Raw genomic sequence first — 24,104 nt, 5'->3', positions numbered from 1 at the left:
TGACACCCTTGCTTCAGCTCCCAGGGCCCAGCAGGATCAGTGCGTGTGGAGCCAGGCCAGCTCGCCACACAATGAGGGGAAATGGGAATTTAATACAAACTTTCTCACAAAGTCTCACAGACCTCCCGCCTCTGTTGCCAGCCTCACTTCCAGACAACCCCCACAGCTAACGCCATCACCACCTCCTCCACTGCAACCACAACAAAATGTCAGAAACCACTAAAACATGCCCGGGAGCGTGTTGCTATAAATTTAATGCTTGGCGCAACTTAGGTGGCGTTTCCCCTACAAGCTTTCAGCTGACCACAAACACTTTTCCGGATGGAGTTTGTGAAAACTTAATCTTTAGAGTGGCAATATAAACTGCAGATACAACAATACAGACAAGGATACAACTTTTTTAAGGAGATTATGAAGATGAGGATGAAATCTGACTATGTTTTCATGTACAGAATAAGAACCCTTACATGTCGGGTGAATGATATAACTTACTGTCACCAAGAACACCAAAAGTTTAGCTAACATTTATATGCGTTTTACATATAATTCGTGCATTCATTTCTACCAGTTCACTTTAATTACAAGATCCACACTGCACTTTAGATTTTTAAGGTAATTCGAAACAAACCGCAATTATATTGACTGTCTGCATGCCTGCCAAACAGCTCATCCTCTTTATTTCTTTGTTTCTTGTCCAGCCAATTGCTGCACACGCCAGTGCATAAGGACATTTCTTTGTTTGTTGCACTGTTATGCCTCAGGAGGCAATAGTGCGCTTTTTGAACTTGGCCAGGAGATGCGCTGTGCCGTGTCTTTGTCTGGTGGTGGAATTAAGCAAGTGGCTGTCACTCTAACAACAAACACAGTTTGTAACTACTGTACAACAACAAAGGCTATTGGATACAATGGCTAATGTCTGAGGAGTGCAGATAGACGCCTCCACCCTGCCAGAATGATTTCTTCCACATTCACACACATATATGGACTCACAAACAATATTCTGGGTGCATTACACATGCACGCTCACAGGCTGTTGCTTCCCTGTCACTCCAGTGAGCCATCACATATGGACACATATATATACGCACATATGCACACACATTCACATGAGAACACTCACTCCTGGTTTCTGGCTCTTGACAGACTTAATGCAGCCAGAGGCTGAAGCATCTGTGTTGACCCAGCCTTTGGGCTTTTCCTTTTTGGCTTCCTATGTAAGCTCCACCAAGCTATGTCTTCAACACGCAACACTTTTCTGTCTCTGTGCTTCCTCCTTTGCTTTCCTCCTGATGTTTCTCTAAATTGAAATCTGCAAAACCTGCTGTAATCATCAAAACAAAAAAAAATGCCTCAGAGGAGTGTGCAAAAGTATTCTGAAAGTGCACTTCATTTTATATTGTAAACTTCTGGCTACATTGTTCATAGACTTGTGCTGCAAACACAACTGTGTAGGTAGCAGTCTGTTCATGTGACAAGTCAGTATTATTGTTCTCACTGTTTAAAGTATGTAAAAACTAAATAAGAGGGTCTTTAAAAAGGAGTTGCTCTGGCTTCTGAGCTACACAGGTCACACTGACACGTCAAAGGGACTAACTGAGCCAACTGTGAGCGTTAAGACCCTGTGTTTGCCAAGAGGCAAAATGGAAACTTCCCATTTCAAATTCTGATTTAATTTCTTTTCTGTTATTTTTTAGCTTCTTGAACCACCAGGACATCTTCTTCTTCTAATAATGGTTTTCAGTCGGTGATTTGTGCACTATTTGATATTATAAGCATATGACATTATTGACTTAATCAGTGTGTAAATCAATTTATCAACGAGCCTTACATTATTTTTTATTCTTAGAATAGTATAGAATATGCCTTGGAGGCAAAAGAAACCCGTGTGAGCTCCCGAAATTGAAAACAGGAAATATCAAACAATAAGAAGCTGTGTCTACTTCAAGGCGATTGTCTGAAGCAGCGAGGAAATGTGGAAAAAAACACCAAATCAGCCCTCGAGCTTATGCAGAGCAAATGAGAAAAGGCGTGTGCAGTTGTTCCAACTAGATGTTTCATAGTGAGACATGTGGAGCCCTCTTAAAAGTTCAGGGCAGAAATAGACATAACAAGCATGTTGTTCATCATTTCCTGAGGCTGACTGATTGTGATGGCAGGGAGAGAGTGACCGTCAGAGCTGCTGGGATTGTAACCAACTCGTTGAAGTGAAAGAACAAAGATGTTGCATTTGGCAAAACTTCATACAGGCTGCTGTTGCATTTGGTGTTAACATCAAGGGCAGCAATTATATTCAATGTCAGCTTTGGAGGACACATGGGACATGCAGAGTGCAGATCTCGGCCACACACATGCATGCTAAGTTTGGATGCATATGCAGTATTTTCATCGAGTGCATATTATGCAACAAGTAGGAGATATGTTTTGTTAAAATGCATTCATAAATTCTCCCAATAGTATTTATTTTAAAAGCTGTGCCAAGCACAAAAATCCTGATGCTTCATGTTTTGAATATGATCTCTTATAATAAAAAAATATGAAAACACAAGTGTAAACAATTCAATTAGATAGTAAATAAAGCAATACTGCCACAGAAGTTTGAATATGATATTATTTATCTTCTTAAATAGACGTTCTCAATCAATTGCAGGTTTAATTGAATGCAAAGACAGCCAGTTGAGTATTTGCATTCTGTTGGAACAAAAAGTGGCAAAAGTTTAAACTCATAAATACATTAATCGGATCGGGGAGGTCTCGAGCGCCAGCAGTCCTCCGCTGTCTGGTGACGCTCTTCCTTCCTTTCCCACCCAGAGAAGGCTGAGGTTTACCGCTAGTTGCACTCTGTGCATAGTCTGACAGTAGTGTGATACCATCCCTTAAAGGTATTCTGTTACCGAAGAGATTTTAAACCTGAACTGGAGCTTTCGAGGATTCGCCAAGTTATGCGTAAAAAAGCGCAGCGACGTGACGCAGCGTCACCGTTTTGGATGTAGAGTTCTCCCTGAAAACCCTAGTTGGCAATTGATTTGGTAACACAACGCTTTCCCCGATGAGGATTATATATATCATGAGGATTTTGTCGGTGTTTGTGTTGTGCTTCTTTGATTTATCAGGTAAGAGGGAACTTAATTTAAGGCTGTTTGTGTTGCTTTTTTTAACGGAGCAAAAGTCCACTTTCATTTTCAGGAAATGTGTGTTTAAGAAAAAAACGATGTCCTACCTGAGCCTAGTCTATAGGCTATATAATTGGATATATATCCTTTTTTATTAATTTATTTTTTGTTAAAGTTATCAACACCCTGCAGTGTAGAGTGTGGAACCTTCTGAACCCTCAGGGAAAAAAAGGAGCTCATCCATGTTTCCTCCCATTGTTCTGTGGATGTGGGCTCAAATGCCAGGGAGAAGGAATGCTGGACAAACTGACTTATTTATGTTAGCACTTTTATTCAGATATCCACATTCCTGGAGGTTTTTGAACCAGGGTCTGTATCACTTTTATCATGTATTAATACATCAGTCAAATAATCACTTATTATGAATACATTCTAAGGTTAAGGTGGCAGAAACAGATACTTTAAAAAGCGAGTTAAAAAAAATATGTATTCTCTGCGTTTTGGCACTCAGATGAAAATGAGTTGAGCCACTCTGCTTCACTTCATCCAGAAGTGAAATTCGGACATGTGTTATCTGGAACACATGAAGAAAACTGTTGTGTAAGAGGTCGGTGTAATGTTTGCAACAAGAATATTTTGGATTGACACATTAGAATTCAAACTTTTAAACCCTCCACCAGATGTCTGGAAAACAATGGAGCTGAGCTTTACCATGAAGAATCAGGAATACAATATCACTCATGCCGAGGCAGATGTGACCGTAATTTTAGCCCAATTAAACAATGGTTTTGTTGAGTATCATAGAAATCCAGTAACCACCAATGAAAACTTCCCCTGAAATAGATGTCTTCTCTATTTCAATGTCTAAATAAGAAAAAAAATGTGTGTTGATCCAGTGGATCTGTGTTAAGGTTTGTAGTGTTGTAATAAAACCTGTGACCCAGCCTCGTGCCAGAGAATGACTTGTGTCTTGTCCTACAGATGCCGTGATCGACTTGACCATGATCTCCACAGCCGAGGTCACCAACGTCAACCACTTCTCCATCTCTTGCATCAATGGAGAGCGCAGTTCAGCCCAGATGGAGCTGGACATCAAGAGGGACAACAAAATCCTCATATTATCAAAGAAGCCAAACTTTGGAGTGCTTAAGCCCAGGAATAGAGAGGCTGTGGCCAGAGACTTCCAGGATCTGGATCACATTGGCATCTTCTACTGTGAATCCACTCAGGAAGTCCCCCCACTGGAGACAGTCACAATGATTAACAACTGCATCAAAGGTGCGTTCAGCCTTCACGTGACCAGGTTGTGCAGGAGAGAATTTTAACTTCCTGTTATGACCAGGCTCTTCTAACCTAATTACTTGTGATCCAGTTTTACATACGCAATCAGTTTGGAAGGTGTGTTATCTTTTAGAAAATAAGGTTTTTGTTTTTTCTTGCAGCTAATTTTATTCCAAACTACCTGACGCTGACTGCTAACAAAGGAGAGACAGTTCACCTCAGCATGCAGCACCTCAGCTCTCAAAGAAGAGATGTAACCTGGAAGTACAACGGTAAGCCAGCGAACACGACCCCTTACATGGAGAGTTTTTGCTTCTTCCGTCTGGAGGGAGGTGTTTGGCCCCAAGGTGTAGGACGAAGCGCTACAGAAACAGCTTTGTTCCAGCTGCAAATATTCATGTGAGCAAGTCATAGCACCTCTTTTAGCCCTCTCTTTTACTGCGAAAAAAAAAAATCCACCTCCGGGTACAAATAAAGTGACCTGACTCTGAACCTGAACAACTGAAGACGAGGGGAGGAAAATTGAAATTGCATTAAGAGACACAAACACTTTCAGGCGTTTCATAGAAGATATAAAGCAAATAAAGTTTGAAACTATGCCGTTAATGTTTGAACATGTTTTGTGTAGGAAACTACTTTTATACGACTCACTGGGACGATATGATCAATCGCACCGCCGTACTGACGGTGGAGAAAGCAAATTCCAAAGACAATCAAGGAATCTACAGTGCCAGCTATGTCGGGGACACCCCCCTCCGCGGTGCCTGGATGAGGCTCATTGTTAGAGGTTTGTTAAATCCTTACACACACACACACACACACACACACACACACACACACACACACACACACACACACACACACACACACACACACACACACACACACACACACACACACACACACACACACACACAGCCAGTCACATGCTGAGAGTCAGATTGCATCAACCATAATTTTTTGTGACACAGATTTTATGCAATTTGTATGCACGTTTGTCAGATGTCTCTACATACAGGAGGAGATATGATACAAGTGACCCACTGATTTACTAAAATTCATGCTTTTTTTTAATATATATTGTGTCGATTAGTGAAACTATACAGATGCTGGTGGATTAATTATTCTAGGCTTTAGATGGAGCCAGGCTCGCTGTCTCCTCCTTCCTCCGGGCGTGGAGCTAAACTGAGCTAATGACTGTAGCAAAAGTAAATAAGAGCATTCCCCCAAATGTTGAATGATTCCTATAAATTAAACAGTGGGCTTCTGGTTTCATGCTCATCGAAGGTAAGCATGAACATAACAAAACTGTGAAGTCACCATAAACTACATCTGCATTTTTTGGCAAGACACATGTAAGGCACATGTGTTTGTTTCATTTCCTGTATCTCAGTATTGTAAAGAGGGTGTACCACCATCTCCACCCTCCACCTGCTCCACTCTAAGCTTCTTCTAGTTTTCCCCACCAGATGTAGAGCTTTTCTCCTGAGCTTTTCACTGTGATGCTGTGATTTACCATTGTGTACCATTTTAAGTTGTTTTTTTTTTTATTGATTTTGAAGTATGTTTAATGAATTCTATGATTTAAATCGGCCATATGGGCTGTAAAAATACCACACAAAAGTCATTACTCTGTGTTTGCTGTTCTGAGGAAGTCTGAGAAATCTTTGTCTCTCTGTAGACTGTCCCGGTAAGAAGTGGGGCCCTAGCTGTGACAGGGACTGTCCAGAGTGTCTTAACAGTGGTGTCTGTCATGATGTGGATGGAGACTGTATCTGTCCTCCAGGATTCATGGGAACACGTTGTGAGATAGGTTTGTACAATACGAGTATAAATATAATGGCATCACTTTGTGCGTGTGAACAAGCAAGCGTGTGAGAAAGCCAGACGAACAGAAAGAGAAGGAGAGTAACAGAAATGTATAAAAAGTAAGATTCCTCCATTGTTATCGAGACACAGTGACTAATTAAGACATTTGAATAAGTTTGACTTAATCAAAGTGTTACATGTGTGAATAAATACACATAATTACTCTTATCAAATGCCTTTAGAAATGTCCTAGTCCAAAAAAAACAACACACAGGATCACAGGAATTTTGAACTGAGGAGACATTAAAAGTAAGAAGCCAGGTCAGGGTGGACGGACAAATCAGCAAACAGCACTGTTGACTGTGATAAGGCTGAGAAACCCATACAGCAGGTTATTTTTTATAAACCTGAGTTAATAATCTCAAAGATCTCCGTTTTTGGCGACAAACATTAATTACAGTAGTATTTATGGACTTCACCTACCAGAGATCCAAACAGCTTCACCTGTGTGACATCAGTCAGTTGGCAGTTGTAGAGCGAGCCCGTTGCGTTAGCTCTGCCTGTCCTCTCTGGCGGAAAAAAAAAAAAACACACTGCTCGCGGAAAACACATTACTTGAATTGTGCGGCACTTGCAATTTATTGCGGGAGAGTCAACACAGGCCTACAGCTCATTCAGTTCATAATACTGCCAAAGCAGCGGCAATGCTTTGTCTTGAGTTTGATTGGAGGCCCAGTCACGTCACTATTGGTTTGTGAACTGCTGTTATCATGCCTTGAGTTTGAAAATTTGTCCTTCGCCACCTTGATAGTTTGGATCCATTAGTTACCATAAGTGACTCGCTACCTCATATTTAAACGAGGCAGCGAGGATCTGACTTGAACTGATTGGGAATACGCCTGGGGCAACATTAGCGGAAACTCTACTGCACCTCAGGCCTGTCAAAAATGCCACTTTTTGAGGCCTCATCTCTTATTAATGGTGGGATTATTTTCAGATGGACTGCCAGAAAACTAATAAGAAAGAGTGACTTAAGCAAACTACACCGAAAGTGATTTGTGGAAGTACATTTTTGACTTTGTATTTCATGAAAGAAATATAATGGAGGTCTATGGATGCCAGAGCCTTTTTGGAGCCAACCTCTAGTGGCCCTTGGTGGTATTGCAGTTTGAGGGACTTCGCATTGGCCTCATTTACAATTAATACAGTCCATATGATCAGGAACCAAATCACCAGATTCCAGATTAGTACATGGGCAGATTAGTTACACTGCTGGTGTTTTGCAGGTCAGGTCAGAGCGTAATGCAGCAAAACTGGAGGACTTTAAATAAACACATTTGTGAATTTGTCTTTCTCCGATGGCTCGCAGCCTGCAGAGAAGGAATGTTTGGTCGAAACTGCCAGGAGTCGTGTGGCTCCGAGCTGAACTGCAAGGGGCTTCGCTTCTGCCTACCAGACCCCTACGGTTGCTCCTGCGCCAGCGGCTGGTTCGGGAGCCGCTGTGAGAGTGGTAAGCACAAGACTTCACTTAAACGTGTTCCTCTATTTCTATTTCGTTAGAATATTTGTTGCATGTGGGTTTAACATAACATGTTCTAGCTATGTTTTGTGACTATGAAGTTTTGTTCTTTCTCTTTTCTGTCGTCAGCCTGCCATAATGACATGTATGGCCCAGACTGCAAGCTGAGCTGCAAATGCCAGAACGGAGGAGTCTGCAACCGTTTCAGTGGATGTCAGTGTCCCACGGGGTGGAGAGGACAGAACTGTGAGAAGTCTGGTCGGTATCACCTCCATCATGTTAATCTCTTTGGTCTGTATCATTAGTGCATTGTTCATTTTCATTCCCGTAGCCAATTATCACTGAGCCCCAGTTATACAATTTAAAATATACATTTATACATAATTAAAATAACATTTCACCTCTCAAGTTAGCTTCATTAGCGCCTCTGATAAAGTCTGCAGTATTCATTAGTTTAATAAAACAACATGTACCACCATCATTTGAAGTTTTGAATTGGAACGTCAAATAGTCCGTGTGTTTAATCCTGAAGTTGTCGAGACTTTCATTCTCTTGTATATGTAAACACAAGTTAAACAAGAACATAATTAGTGGGATGCCTGATTTCAAAAACTGACGGTTTGACTTTGAACGAAGGTTTTGAAATGCACTTCTGCTGCTCTCTCTCCTCCATCATTCTTTCATCTGCCCCATCATTTTCCTCTGTCACAATCCATTTTGGTGTTTTCTTGCTCCCTGTAATGCCCCATGACTCTTTCCGTCTTCAGACCAGGCTCCCCAGATTCTGGACTTGAAGAGTAACTTGGAGTGGAATCTGAACTCCAGCCCCAAGATCTACTGTTCAGCCACAGGCAACCCCCTGCCCAGTCACAACAGCATTGAGCTGCGAAAGCTGGACAGCACTGTGCTCAAGGTAGGAAGACCGGCAGTGGCTCCCAGAACTCCTGCAAAGATAAATCACAGTAACCTGAATAAAAAAATAAACAAAATACATGATTTAAATAGAATGTAAATCCAGTTAGTCTGGCAGAGATTAAGTACCTGACCACAGTGAGAGGGTGATGCAGCTTGTTTTAAATAAAGAGACTATATTCTTGAACGCGGTGGTCCGTATTCAGTTTCATATGCCACTTTAAGAAACAGTTCAATATATTAGGAAACACTTCTATCTGCTTTGTTGGCAGGGATTTGTAACTCTGTGAAATTGGAGCCAGTCCTCAAACAGGCTGGACGTGGAGCCTGACTCTTTCAAGGTTTAAAAGTTTAAATGTATGCCTAAAGTACCAGCAACTCTGAAGCTCTCAAATTAATGTTAGGCTACTTCTCATGTACGTAATCCCTTCACAAATATAAATGTATAAATGATGATGACGTTGTGATGATATAAGGAGAACGTGCTGTAACTTTTACATGAAGAGAACAACAGCTGAACAATTTTGCAGTTAGCAGAGATGAAGATTGGTGCTATAAACTGTCAAGAAGAAGTTGCAATACATAACTCGCATTGCCTCAAATTCATACAGTTCAGATTATTAACTATACTCACCATGATAACTACTGAGCTTCAGAGGAACGGATGTACTCATAGTATGTTTAACCTCGGACAGTGGCAAGCTAGCTGTTTCCATCTGTATTCAGTCTTTATGCTAAGCTAAGCTAACCACTTCCTGGCTCATGTTCAATACCGTAGCTAATGCACATGATGGTCATAAGAGGGACTGATCTTCTCATCTAATTTAACAAGACAAATTAATAATTGTTTTGTTTTTTTTCCAAATTTGTTCCTCTGTTCCAAAATTGTTCCTCATTAAAAAAAAAAAAAAATAGAACAAATAAAGTAGTCTTGTGGCCCTCCAGGAACAAAGTCTGGTGCCGCGGCTCTCGTTAAATAATGAAAAGTATTTGCCTTTAAGTCTGAGCTGATGATTAGAAGGTTGAGTCACGTTTTGAGGAAGTCAACCACACAATGGCCCGAGCAGATAAGGCTGTATCACTCCACAGCGCAGCAGCTACCATGTATTGCCTGTAAGTGATATGTTCAGTTTCTGTGTTATTGTTTCTGTGCTGTTCTCTGATAATAGAAACAATCTAGTAAAGAATCGTGCCGGCGCTTCCCACAGGAACTAAGACATTTCTCAAGAGTGAGGAAAAATTCAAGCGGCACAAAAACAGGCACAGGAAATGGAAATGTGCTTTTTCACCGTGTATTGCATTAATTTGCCATGTTGCGTGTTTTACCCTCAGGCTTCTCACACCGTAATGGACTCAAGTAAGAGCACAGCCATGTTTAACATCCCTCGCCTGAGCGCCAAACAAGGAGGATTGTGGGAGTGTAGGGTGTCCACCAATGGAGGGCAGGACTCGCGCAAGTTCAACCTCACCATTAAAGGTCTGAGTGTGTGCTTTTTATTGAGTGACATTTGTAGATATATGTACAGAAAGGTAAATATATTATTCTGTTACAGGCACTGGTCATAACTCAAATTCAGCCAGTTTGACTGTTGAACAGGAGGTTGTGATCTCACATCTGTCCCATATCTGGGCTTGTAGGGGTAGGGTCAAGACAGTACAGGTAACAATAATAAGGACATAGTTAACGTTATGACATAATTGCAGTTTGGTTAGGTTTAGGCAAAACATTACATTTCTCCTTTGCACCCGTCATTCTTACTACAGCCACTACATGTTCCACTAGATGCAACTTTCTAGCCTACTAGTAGATGCAATTTGCCCAGCAGGTTTAGTAAGCCCCTACTAGCCCATTAATTTGGGACATATGTGTGATGATAATCATCAATTCAGCAATCAGATAATAATTAGATGGGGTGTCAGATTTGGAAGTAAAAGCATTTCCTGTGTCCACACAGAGCCCCCTGTTCCCACTACTGCTCCCAAACTGCTGGAAAAGAGGAGTAAGCAGCTGCTGGTGATGCCGGTGGACTCCCACCGAGGAGACGGCCCCATCGTCTCAATCAGGCTCTTCTACAAGCCTGTGGAGAACGGAAACTCTTGGTCCTCCATCATCGGTGAGCAGGCAACAACAATCCCGCAGTCGGCCTTTAAAGCAGAAAGCAGAAGTTACAGAAGATTGTTTTTGACTTTTTTTTCACAGCCGCAGAAAAAGGAAACCAGTCATCAGTATTATTTCAACACAAACTGAGTTCAGCCAAGGTTGTAATATGTTAGCAAAGACATCAAATCATTGCTCAAATTCATAATAAAATCATTTACAATACTTCCGAGGATTTATTCTCAAAAATGCTTCTGTGAGTAGAATAAAATAAAAAAAATATTTGGTAATCAGCTCATCCTACATCTGCTCTCTTTCAGTCAATAGTGACAAAGAGCCGATCACACTGATGAACCTGGAGCCTTCGACACGCTACCGTGTCCGTGTCCAGCTGAGCCGTCCTGGGGAAGGAGGAGAGGGGGCTGAGGGGCCAGAGACCATCATGGAGACCGACTGTCCCGGTAAGAGCCACAGATAACGGCACAAACATTGCTCATTAGTATATTTATGTGAAAATCTTGCCCGGGAACAAAATTCCCACTAAAGTTTGCATAATTATCTGGTAATAGTGAAGTGCTTTTACAATGCTTAAAGGGGGCAATTGTCTTTTCCCCAGGGGCATACCTGTCCTCATGTCAAATATGGAAAGATGCCAGTGGAGTCAAGTGATCTGTAGTCGCTTCTTTGATAAAAAAAAAAATAAAAAAAATAAAAGAAAAAGAAACTGAACACCCTCAGGGTTCAAGACGGAAATAGCCAAAAAAAAAAAGAAGTAACCTTTATTTATCATCAGCCGGCAAATCACAAAACCATTAAAACAATTTGAAATGACCTTAATTCAAATGCCAGAAACGGATTTATTCCTCAATGACTGTGGTGCAGAGGGAGAGAGCTTATATCTGGGTGTGTGAGTTCAGCTAAGATAACGGAAGAAAACAAAATATAACAGTGGCTGTTTCGGAGAGCAGTAGTACATAGTGCCAGTAGGTTTGATGCGGTTTGGTCCATGTGTGAAATAGAGCTAATTTTATTTGTCACCAGGGAGCAGCAGCCTCTTGCACAAGCTCAAACGATTTGAAATGGTGTAAAACAAATTCCCCGAGGACGGCATAAGACTGAGGAAGTTGCGTTTGTGTGGGAGTGCACCTTTTAGAAAGACCACGCGGCGATTTAAGACTAAAAATCAAGAGATGAGAAGTTCAAATTGAAAAGAAAACTGATTCAAATTAAATTCTGCATCAATAAATATGTTCATTCATTTTATGTAAACATCGAGGGTGATGAAGCTCACATATTTAAGAAACAGGAAACACCCATGGCAGGTCATGGGTCAGCCACCGAGCAAAGAGCACAATAAGGAGACCCACAATAATAATGGGGTGGAAACAGAGAGACCCAGTGCCAAGTGCTGCAGCTCCCTGGTAGAATCAGGAAAACCAATCCAAGTGTAAGTTCAAAACTAGCTCAATGAGACGAAATGCAAAAGGAGCTGGCCGTGCCCCTCAGCTCATCCTGTGTTCTCTGTCGCTGCAGAGCCCACAGTTCAACCTGAGATTGACATCAGCTCGGTGGAGGGCCGCAATGCCACTGTACGCTGGCGATTGCCCGCCAACAACGGCGTTAATGCCGGCACGGCCAGCGGCTTTTTAGCGCAGCTCTTCGGGCCGCCACCCTACAGTGACAAACTGCTGGAGCAGACCACGCTGCTCAATGTGCTCTCCACCAAGTTCCACAACCTGGAGTATCAGCGGGACTACACCGTGGTGGTGCGCCTCATCAACTGTGGCAGCCAGGGGCCGCCCTCCAAACCCTACCACTTCCGCATCAACAGCCAGGGTAACGAAAACCTCTGCAGTTGGTTAGAAACAAGCTGCACGGGAGGTTCCTCTCAATGCAGTTTGTGGCAAAACACGAGGTCTAATGCGATCCATAGTTTGTTATAGCGTCAGATGATGCATGGCTTTCAATAATAAATATACAAGTTAAACTAATGGTGATAAGAGTTTCTTAGATTTGATTTAAACTCTCAGTAAAAGAATTTGATTGGTGCTAGCTGGTTGCTTGGTGACTCTCTCTCTGCCCACAAACGTGTGAATTGAGGACAAAGTTTAGCAGCTAATAGTTGGGTGTGAAGGTATAATCTGCTTTTTGAATTAGAAATGAACCCATTCCAGGCCTTTTAACACGTTTGATTTAAAGTCTAATGTGACAGAATAACTTTTGATGGCTCCAGGAACAACAGTGTTTCTGTGTCTCAGGCCCTTCATCCCCTCGCAACGTCCAGGCCCGTCCCCTGTCCGTGTCAGCCATCCAGGTGAAGTGGCAGCCCCCCGAGGATCCAAATGGAGGCATCATCAAGTACATCATAGAGTACCAGCCGATCGGCCAGGGGAGCCCTCACCCTTGGGTGGACACAGACGATGGGAACAAGACCACCAAAGACGTGACAGCACTCAACGGCAGCACGCTCTACCAGTTCAGAGTCAGGGCTTTCTCCAAAGTGCCCGGAGAGTGGAGCAACTTTGTTCAGCAGATGACACAAGGAGATGGTGAGTAGATGATACATTCAACCTTCACCCTGTGTTACCACAGCAGGATATAAGATTTGGATTCGCATGAAAAATTGCGTAATCATATAAGATTTGGGACTAAAATACGGGATCTCACACCAACCTGTTCTAAGCCTTACCCCTGTGGGGCGGTGCAGGGGCAACAGTATTTTGCAGGCCAGAAATATTTTGTTGATATAGTGGGTCGTTTATTCTAAAGAACGGATCAAAAAGTCTAATATACTGATATAACCTGAGGTATTTTTATGGTAAAATTTGCTTTCACTTTTAGCCGAATCTAGTTCCCGGTGGAAAATCTCTTCACTGCGATACTTTTGGCCAATATTGGGGTTTTCCCGGGTTGAGTTAAACAGGGCCACCCGCACAAAGAGGATAATCTTCTGTCTACACTAAAACAGCGTATTTATCTCACCTGTCTGAAAATCATCTCCATCGCTCTTCTTGGTTTTTCTCTCCATCTCTTCCCGTCTGTTAAAAACAAAACAGGCCTGCAGAGTTCACCTCCGACCACCGAGGGAGTGGCTAGGAGGCCCGTGGGGGACAGTTACCAGCTGCTGGCGGCAGTGGTGGGCTCGGTGACCGTCACCTGTGTGACTATCCTGCTGGCACTGCTGGCTCTCTTCTTCATCAGGAAGACGCTGCTCAACCGTCGGCGCACGTTTACCTACCAGTCGGGATCGGTGAGGATGCACCACGGTTTGGTTGTGGTTTTTAGAAAACAGACTGACTTACCAAGCTGCAAGAAAGATGAGAAAATCTGACCACAGAGAACATATCTGTATATTTGCTGACTTCAGACTGTTTATATCACCAGGGTGAGGAAACTATTCTGCAGTTCAACTCGGGAACTCTGACCCTGACGCGAAGGCCCAAGCCCACACCAGAGCCTCTCACCTATCCAATCCTTGAATGGGAGGACATCAAGTTTGAAGATGTCATTGGAGAGGGCAACTTTGGCCAGGTGTTTACACTCATCATGGTCGTTCTGGATATATGAAATGTTTCTCCCATGCAAACATGTGAGCTAACAACGGTTTTAATTACCAGGTCATCAAAGCCATGATCAAGAAGGACGGCAACAAAATGAGCGCAGCCATCAAGATGCTGAAAGGTAACTGTCATTTCAGCACTTACAGATACATGTATCACACTTACAGATACACGTATCACACTTACAGATACATGTATCACACTTACAGATACACGTATCACACTTACAGATACATGTATCACACTTACAGATACATGTATCACACTTACAGATACGCGTATCACACTTACAGATACATATATCACACTGGCACACAAGTGAAGTCCGTTCACATCAGTGAAGTTTTTCACTGACGTGAAAATTTCCCTCTGAAGATGCCAGCTGCAGATTGCTTTGCTTGCAGTTGGTTTAGCGATGCTGCGTGTGCTCTTCCTCCTGCAGAGTTTGCCTCGGAGAATGACCACAGAGACTTTGCAGGGGAGCTGGAGGTGCTGTGTAAACTAGGCCAGCATCCCAACATCATCAACTTAATAGGAGCCTGTGAGAACAGAGGTGAGTGAGCGCCATCTAGTGGCTGGTATGGAAACTAACGTGCTTTCAAGTTATTGGAACTGTTGAAGGGTGTGATGGGCAACCTTGCTGGCAGCTACAGTAAGTTTACAAGTCATACAAAAAAGTTTAGAGGGCTGTATGTGCCCTTCTTTACAGTCTAGTGTCCAGGCGTTTTACATTGTGAGACACACTATAGAAGAATATACCTGGAGAAAGGTATGTCTAATGTACCATTAATTATATTCAAAATATGAATTAAAAGTTACAGGATTAGAAAATATAATAATTTTGCCATCCATCATTGGTTTAAATAAATTAAATATAGATGTCGGACAAAACAATCACTGACTAAATTTGACTTACTATCTTGTTCCAGAGCTTTCAACCATATCACATGGTTTTCTTCAGTAGATTTTGGTCTCTTATCATGGAAATGGATGGGCAGACTGCTGTTATGAATTCCTCCATAGCATGTAAAGGTGTTGCACGGTCATCACAAAACGCAGGTGGATCCTCTTCAAATGTAATTTTTTTTTCTCATAAATTACAATGTTCAGCTCATTCCTCCCTGATATTCACCGCACTCGAACGGGTTAAATTCTTCTTACTGGAGATGCAAACAGATCCTCCCATCCCATCTGATTCTCTGTCATCTGCACCTGGAAAGCACCACAATGTGTCCAACCCAAATAATCTCTGCCTGCCAGAAGCATTTGCGCAATCACATTTTGTTTGATTTGTCCATGCGCCTCACAACCAAACTGCTGCGGCATGTGTTTATATATTTGTACAAGGTTTCCTTGGCTCCAGTCCTCACTGTGAAGTATCAGTTTCCAGCAGCTTCATCCAACGGCTTCTAGAATGAATAACTGAATTACTTTTGTTTGATCAAAGATTGATACCATACGAGAGAGGAAGTCTCGTATGTAAAGTACATCAGTGAGGACATTACAACACCAAATCAGCCTTGAAAAAATAAACATCTGACTAATTTTGCTTGTCTCGCCACTGCTCTCACTTTCAAGTAGCACTTAACGCTGCAGACCTCCACTGTACTGTGTTTTACATGTGTTGTTTAACTCAGTTTAACTTAGCTAGATATCACCTCACTTACAGCAGTAGAACCAAATACTTGTGATTGTCATACTTTTAAACAATCATACAACATACATACAGATATGCATCTTCTTTTATATACAGCCCATGATACATATAAAGAAATATTTAGAGAAACTCAGAGTGTTTTCTTCATTTAGTGTTTAGTGTCATGGAAAGAGATAAAAGGCAAGACGGGGGCGGGTGGAGGGAGAGCAGGAATGTAGTAGGGAGGAAGGAAAGCAAGCAAATCAAAACGTTAGGAGATGAGAAAATATTGAAGGCAATCAAAGAAAGTACTAATGCTTCCAGGAAGTAACATTTCTTTCACAGAGATTGCATGTGTTGTCTCTTAACTACCTTTTGCTTGGAGTAATTTTAAAGGGACAAGCTGATAAAAGGTATTTTATCGACAGTATAAATTGCTACTCAATTGCAGTTTTCAGTTTAAAATTTTTTTGAAATTCATTTAATCCATTCAGCATCTGTCTGTATTTCTTTTTTTCTATAAATTGGCTGCTATCGCATAGCTTTCAGCTTATTCACTTTCTCATCGTACGGAGATCTGGAATAAATTTTGCTCTCACTCTCATATCAACATGTTGGAAGAATTAGGTGTGTCCAGGAAGAATTCAGCAGTGAAGTGTTGAACGGTAGGAGAGGAGGAGGAAACGAGCAGAAGATGTTTAGCAGAAACTCAACTGTCGAGAGGAAGATAAAGATAAAATAACAAAATCGTCATCACTGTCAAGAACGATCTCTCTCCTTCGCTCTGCTATGGCCTGATATACCAACAAAGTGTTCAAATATGTTTTAATGAAGTTGATCTCAGGGCAAGAGATAGATTAGTTGATCATACATTGAAAAAAATAAACCACAAGCAAATCTAAAATCTCAACCACTCACTTTAAGAGTTTAAAACTGTCTCCTATTTCCTCTTCTGGCAGACGAGTACATGCAACAAGCCATAAACATTTCGATAATTTGTTAATACGCTCCGTATGGAAGAAAAAAACTGTTTTGGAAAGAAGTTGCTGCAGGAAAGGCAGTATGTCCCTGATTAACGACCTCATAAATAACACGAGTAACACATTCGTATCAGGTTCCAGTTTGTTGACCAGTCTGTCCATCAACTCTTTATTCTTTTCCTCCACGTACGCTACTCACTAATTGTGTCGGCGCGCTCTCTGGTCCTGCTGAAATCAACGTGACACCCCTCCAACGACTACAAACGCCTGGTGACCTGTAGGAACTCTGGCTCTGGCTGGAAACCGTCGTCTATTTACAAAAGCTTCAGCCATCTGGTTGAGCTTTGTGAGGATTTCACAGAAGGTCTGGTCTACCTCTGATGTGTCAGGACCGAATAGTTGAAGGCCGAGCCCCTCTCCAGCTGTAGCTGGGTCTCTTCCCAGCCTCATGCAAGCAGGCCACTGCTCAAAACTCACTGTTTTTGGGGATAGGGAAAGAAGATGTTGTACTTGTAATCGTCTGGCTGCCAACAGCTTGTACAGATGGGAGGTCAAATGTTTATTAGCAGGAGCATGACCTTTTCTAATGACTGTGTAACATTACAGGGGTTTTAATTCATCAAACGTGAGCTGGGAATGATGGCAGGAGCATAAGGTCCATTCAGACAGTGTGGTAAACTTTAACGTGTCCCTCTGTCTCCTCCAGGCTACCTGTACATAGCCATAGAATATGCCCCCTACGGTAACCTCCTGGACTTCCTGAGGAAGAGTCGAGTGTTGGAGACCGACCCCGCCTTTGCCAAAGAGCACGGCACCGCCTCCACCCTCACCTCCCAGCAGCTGCTGCAGTTCGCTGTGGACGTGGCGACGGGGATGCATTACCTCAGCGACAAACAGGTAGGAGGAGGACAGGTGTGTAGAGGTGACTGATGATGCAGGTGCATGAGTGAGTGATTGCTATGAGTGAGTGAGTGAGTTTTTTTTTTTATGAATATTTTTGGAGCATTTAGAGGGACATTTGATCTTTCCTGAGATGTTTCATTATGCGGATCCATACATATCAGTACATTCAATAGAACATAGAATTTGAATATGTGTTTAACCAGTATTTTCCGGGTAGTTATGTCTCTCCTCCTCCTCCTCCTCCTCCTCCCCTTCTCCACTCCCGTTGTCCTAGTTCATCCACAGAGATTTGGCAGCGAGGAATGTTCTTGTCGGGGACAACCTTGTGGCGAAGATAGCAGATTTCGGTCTGTCCCGCGGTGAGGAGGTTTACGTTAAGAAGACAATGGTGAGTGGTCGGGTCTTGCGCAGTTGCACTTTCCTCGGAAGACTCGGATTTTGTGTCGATCTCAGCCAACAGAGGGCGCCACTTGTTTGGGACACAAGAACTTTTCTATTGTATTTTTCACTTTGTGAGTTGATGCTGTTGACAATGTTGAAATGCACAAGCTTCTCACATACAAGACAGTAAATACAAGTTCTTCTGTGAAATATCAAAAGTCTGATGAGTTTTGAAGACAGTAACAGACATTTACCAACAGATTTCTGCACAGGATTTAATTTTGTAGTTCCACTGCAATACCTTCAGTCTGTCAGTTTATCCAAAAGTCTGTCGATCTAGTCCGACACGCGAGTTATTTGATTATTAAAAACACACTGATTACTTTGATTTATTACAGGCTGATATTTCAAAGCGGCCAGATCAAATTAAATACAGTCTAACAGCCCAGGAAGCTTTTTCTTTATTTGTTTTATTCTTCTCTAGAGTGGTCGTGCTCTATAATACTATTCAGACAGAGCAGCAGAGCAGTGTCCTCTAATGTGCTCTGGTGGACTTGTAATGGGGCACTGATACAGATTATATTATACACCTTTAAGCATATTTTATATTCATTCTTTCTGTCATTTTTTTAATGTTCAGAATTCGACTTGTGTGTGAACAACTTGGAGTTCATTAAACATAAGGCAGAAGTTTTGACATGAATCTGTTTTTTTGGCTTTCAGGGAAGGCTGCCTGTACGCTGGATGGCCATCGAGTCCCTGAACTACAGCGTGTACACAACCAAGAGTGACGTGTGAGTTAACGATATTAACTCATTTGTTCAACTTGCATCGATACCGGATTTAACTATTAAACTTTTGAGGGCAGGCCAAGCTAACAAAGTTGATCACATAGCAGTTTGAACCTTGTTCGTTGAAGAAATACTTGTGAAGAAAGGTTCGATTTTATTTGAATATTTGCAGAAATATTTGTGAGAAGTGAGAACCATTGGCGAAGTGGTTCAGAAACACTTGCTACCTGATAGTTGCTATAGTCAAAATAATCACCAGCTCAAAATACCCAGGATTCTTCCTTCTAATATCTTCTTTAGTATCAAAGAAACTTTGTTAAAAACATTTCAGCCTCTAGTGAAGTTTTGATTGCGTTCACCACAGAGTGCCCTTGCCACAGAAAACAACAAATCATCCCTCTGTCACCGCTGGGGTGATAACAGCGTGCTGTGTAACTGATAAGCACAACCAGGAAGCCTTGGGTACAACTCAGCAGACAGACGGAGACGTTGGCTTGTCAACTGGAGCTTATTAATACACAGCAGAGAGAGAGAGAGAGAGAAAAGAGTGCAGGACAGCTAACGGAAGAAGTGTGAAGGCTGCCTGCACGGTCGGGGGGAAGTTATGAACATTAGTGTGAGACAGAGAGCAAGATGTCAGATAGTGCAGGAAGGCTGAGAGAACGTTTACACAGCACAAACAACACTTGTCTGCTCGTACGATCTACCACACGGCGATCTGATATGAAAATGGAGGTGTTTCTCTTCAGAGAAATTCACTAATCAGATTGCAGGAGAGGTGGTGATTTTATTTTGTTGAGATTCAACAGGTTTTGGGTTTTTTTTCAGTTTCAGTGTTGACTCTGAGAAAATTCAGCCTTTCAACCGCACAAATTGAAATATTATCGTGTTATTCTCGTGCATATTTAATTATTTAGGTTTCCAAAGGGACTTGTGCACTTTCATCTGCACAATGTGTTGTAAAAACATTAAAAAAAAATCAAGATGTTTCAGAATATCTCATCATTTACCACGTATCGATGTGCACATGTGGTTTCTTTGCAAAGCATCAGATATGATCAACACAGTGAACAATTGTTTTCCGGAGCCAACCATTAAACCGTTTGCAATGTCAACATCGCTGCAACAACACGTTCCTGTAGATACGTGCTGCACAACATCAGGAGAATACGTCCCCTTCTCACTCAGAAGGCGGCGCAGGTTCTGGTCCAGGTTCTGGTCATCTCACGTCTGGACTACCGTAACTCCCGCCTGGCAGGACTACCTGTTAGCGCCATCCGACCTCTGCAGCTCGTCCAGAATGCCGCAGCTCGACTGACCTAACTGACTAACCTCCCGAAACTCACTCCCACTACTCCTCCTGCTCCTCCGCTCCCTTCACTGGTTACCAGTAGCCGCCCGCATCCGTTTCAAAACATTGGTACTTGCGTACCGTGCTGTGAATAGATCGGGTCCAGTGTACATCCAGGACATGGTCCAACCCTACACCCCAGCCTGCTCCCTCCGCTGTGCTTCTACCAATCGGCTTGTTGCTCCTCACTGAACTAAACACTCTACAAAATCACTTCTGTTTGCTGTCTTGGCTCCTAAATGGTGGAATGAGCTCCCCACCGACATCAGGACAGCAGGAAACTCTGTACATTTTCCCCCGCAAACTAAAAACACACCTCTTCTGACTTTACCTTAAACAGTAGAACTTTAGTAGCGCTTAAAATGGCACTTACTGATAGAACTTTGTAGTTTGGCTTTCTTGAAGAAATTGTATTTTCTTGATTCTTGTTGTTCTGGGTTTTGTACCCTCATGGTTGAAATGCACTTATTGTAAGTCACTTTGGATAAAAGCGTCAGCTAAATGAAATGTAATGTAATGTAATGTATTTTCTTCCCATCTCCCCCTTAAGTCTACTTTAACATTTCTTTGTATGTTCTCCACCAGGTGGTCTTTCGGTGTTCTCCTCTGGGAAATTGTAAGCTTAGGTAAGTAATCATACACCCAGACACGGATCCAAATAACTTTTAACACAGAAGCCGAACCATTTAGTTGTTTATGACTTTGTAATACAGAGTACAGATCTCTAATTCTCAACTAGCAACAGGCCACACACACTGACAGGCCAGTAAAAGTTCAGTGTCTTGTCCTACACTGTATCTTAGAACTTGCTCAACAATTAAAGGGCATTTCTGTAGTTTTTGGGAGATCTTGCATTTATTAGTAATCACATGTACATTATATGTATCTTTGTAAACTGATGGTAACAGGGTGGTGATGATTCACTGCTTGACGCACAATCACCACGTGATCATTTTAATTCGTTATTTATTTGAAACCCCATCAGCTGTTTGTAAAGTAGCAGCTGCTCTTTCTGTTGTCTGTAGGGAAGAAATAACTAAAATTAATCTAAAAAGACAACTTAAAATAAGGTTATATGCAGGAACACATATAGCATATATACATATAATTACATATTAATTATTTTATACAATAGAATAAGGTACAGTACAAGTTTGCTATTATAAGCATAACCATAATCCGCTTTATTGGCCCAGTATGTTTGCACATATGAGGAATTTGCCTCCGGTTTTAACTCGGTCTCTGTATACAGAAACAGAAACAGACATAAACATACAGCTAAAAAACATACTGTATATCCATTTAAAGGACATCATGTTCAAATCAATAGTATAGCAGCATACTGCAATCATTGTCCGTAACTACTCTGTTCATAAAACAACATAGAACAACACGTCACCTTATGGTCTCAAGACATTTCATGGCTTATTTAACTTGAATTAACTTAGTTAACCTTATTTGAGAATTGTCTAATAAATATTCCCCTAAATGGCCACCCTACAGAAAGGACTTTCGTTTTAGGTTGATGAAAATCTACCTTGTCTACAGTCACTTGAGTATTTTTGCAATGCTGCTTATTCCTAGTAAGGATTACCTTTGAGAAAAAAAAACAAAGAGTGCCAATTTTAGAAGACATGTTTCCAAGAAAAAGGCAGACAGCGTGCCACCATCTCTTTTACATCCACCAGGATGGACCGGCCTCCTTTGTCTGAATATCATACATAATACAGAAGTAGCTTCTGATGCAGTAAGTATTTTCTCTGCTTCTCATTTGCGTGTGTGTGTGTGTGTGTGTGTGTGTGTGTGTGTGTGTGTGTGTGTGTGTGTGTGTGTGTGTGCGTGTGTGTGTGTGTGTGCGTGTGCGTGTGTGTGTGTGTGTGTGTGTGTCAGGTGGGACTCCATACTGTGGGATGACGTGTGCTGAGCTTTATGAGAAACTGCCGCAAGGCTTCAGGATGGAGAAACCCAAAAACTGTGATGATGAAGTGTAAGTATTCAGTACTTGATTAGATCGTTATGTTTCCCTTTCCTGCTACTCTACCACATTCATCCGTGTTTCCATCCAGCTATGAGCTAATGAAGCAGTGCTGGAGGGATCGGCCCTACGAGAGACCCCCCTTCACTCAGGTCTCTGTCCAACTCAACAGGATGCAGGAGGCCAGGAAGGTAATGCTTTCATTCACACCATGTGGGCTGAGAGGGAAATGTAGGAAAACATCCTGTTGTTGCCATTAGGGGGGGTGTTGAGACATTAAAATGGTCACCCCCTGTGGTTAATTAGAAATATATTCTAAAATGTGTTTTGTTACTCCAGCTGTATGCAGACTTTTAATATCGGAATGAATTTAGACCGAAATGCTGTAAATTGTAGGTTTCCGTACAATTTGGTCGACGCAGATGGAGCCGTCACACTCGCATTTTCAATCTTAAGCCACAAAGTTTCTGTCCATCTTCCAGGCCTACGTGAACATGGCTCTGTTTGAGAACTTCACCTACGCCGGGATAGACGCCACCGCCGAGGAGGCCTGACTACCAGCCCCCCCAGGCCCTAGCACGCCACGTAGCTCCAAGAGGAAGTCGCGAGGGAGATCGCTGCGTTACTGCCACCTCCCGGCCGCTCAACGTCAAGACAGGAGGAGTCGGCGCTCTACCACAACCACCCAGCTATAGATGGAGGACTGTGAAAGGACACTGTATGGAGGTATCACAGGCATTTAGAGAAGATGTGGAGTATGGCTGGGCCTTCGATGGAGAGGCGCGACTGCTAGTAACCTTTTGGGAAATACCCGAGTCACAGAAAAAAAAGACACAACATTGTACCTCTCTGTTTCACAAAGGTTACAATGCTGGACCTTTTTTCTCTGAGGGTTGGTGGCAAATGTGGAGCTATGTGACTTGCTGAAACACGACAGGGTCTGCGGGGCGTCAACGCTGCAATTTTCTGCCCATTGCTTTCAATGGTGACGAAAATCTTTTCACGAAGATCGAGTTAAAGGACACAGTGTGGATCACAAACATTCAAGTTCTCGTTCTGTTTGAGAATGAATTTAAGACGCAAAGACTTTCAATGTAGCACTTAAAAGAAGCCTCATTTTGTGTCTATCACTATCACTGCCATGTGAATGTAACTGTATGTACTGTGTGTATTTTGCCTCATTTTTTAAGAACGCGTAGATGCATCAAAGCCTCCTATTCGAATATAGTCAGATTTATGTACTGATTTTGAACGCAACCAAGGTGGATGTTAATGTGTTGTGCCACCGTGAGAGTAGTTATTTGGGTGGGGGGCGGGGGGGGGGGACTAATACAAGGCGGAAGCACAGCGCAGTCTACCAGCTGTCACCATTATAAACACATCTAACACAAACGGTAATATATCCACCGTGTGAGAATGTACAGTATGTGTTCAGAAAAAAAAAAAAAATGGTTTCTTAAATAAAGCTTTTGTGTGGTGACTGGACTCATCGCCGCAAATAGTTCAGTCCCGCTTGCAGTTCATGCAGCTCTTTGTGACCGCTGATGTATTAGAAGTTCAGGCCGAGCCTGCTGGTAGGGTGGGGGGGGTGGGGGGGGGGGGGGGGGCGTAGTGTCCTCGCAGAGCTCAGGAACACGGGTCCCCCAGCTGCACGGAGCAGATCTGTCACTGCGTTTCCCCCACAAACCAACCACAGGCGCAGAACTGTCTGTCAAACATGGTTCCAGCAGGGCCGGCCTCCTGACGACACACACACACACACACACGCACCACACACACACACACACAGACACACACA

General features: G+C 42.5%; 1 protein-coding gene across 2 annotated transcripts; it reads left to right on the top strand.

Annotated features, from left to right (window-relative positions):
* The first annotated feature begins 2,848 nt into the window (after positions 1-2,848).
* Positions 2,849-23,786, top strand: tie1 (tyrosine kinase with immunoglobulin-like and EGF-like domains 1). Of its 2 annotated transcripts, XM_069704809.1 has the most exons (24): positions 2,849-3,110; positions 4,092-4,388; positions 4,553-4,663; positions 5,020-5,178; positions 6,073-6,204; positions 7,570-7,710; positions 7,849-7,977; positions 8,487-8,632; positions 9,964-10,108; positions 10,587-10,745; positions 11,050-11,190; positions 12,263-12,565; positions 12,988-13,278; positions 13,786-13,979; positions 14,114-14,260; positions 14,347-14,410; positions 14,732-14,842; positions 17,612-17,802; positions 18,083-18,196; positions 18,913-18,983; positions 20,917-20,957; positions 22,222-22,318; positions 22,398-22,497; positions 22,789-23,786. In XM_069704809.1, exons 1-24 carry the CDS (start codon positions 3,047-3,049, stop codon positions 22,858-22,860), a joined length of 3,420 nt encoding a protein of 1,139 aa, XP_069560910.1. In that variant the 5' UTR covers positions 2,849-3,046; the 3' UTR covers positions 22,861-23,786. The 2 variants fall into 2 exon arrangements, with proteins under 2 accessions (XP_069560910.1, XP_069560911.1); XM_069704810.1 differs by lacking the exon at positions 12,263-12,565.
* The last annotated feature ends 318 nt before the right edge of the window (positions 23,787-24,104 follow it).

This window comes from Brachyistius frenatus, unplaced genomic scaffold (genome assembly GCF_029030835.1).
Source record: "Brachyistius frenatus isolate BFR_SWC_R1_liver_20210118 unplaced genomic scaffold, ASM2903083v1 Contig_52, whole genome shotgun sequence".
In the NCBI taxonomy this organism is placed as follows: domain Eukaryota; kingdom Metazoa; phylum Chordata; class Actinopteri; family Embiotocidae; genus Brachyistius; species Brachyistius frenatus.
This window is presented reverse-complemented; position numbering and strand designations above follow the sequence as displayed.

Coding starts and splice junctions, on each gene's coding strand:
- tie1 (XM_069704809.1), top strand. CDS start 3,047: ATGAGGATTATATATATCATGAGGATTTTGTCGGTGTTTGTGTTGTGC. Junction 13,980..14,113: donor TTACCTACCAGTCGGGATCG/GTGAGGATGCAC, acceptor TTATATCACCAG/GGTGAGGAAACTATTCTGCA. Junction 17,803..18,082: donor ATTACCTCAGCGACAAACAG/GTAGGAGGAGGA, acceptor CCGTTGTCCTAG/TTCATCCACAGAGATTTGGC.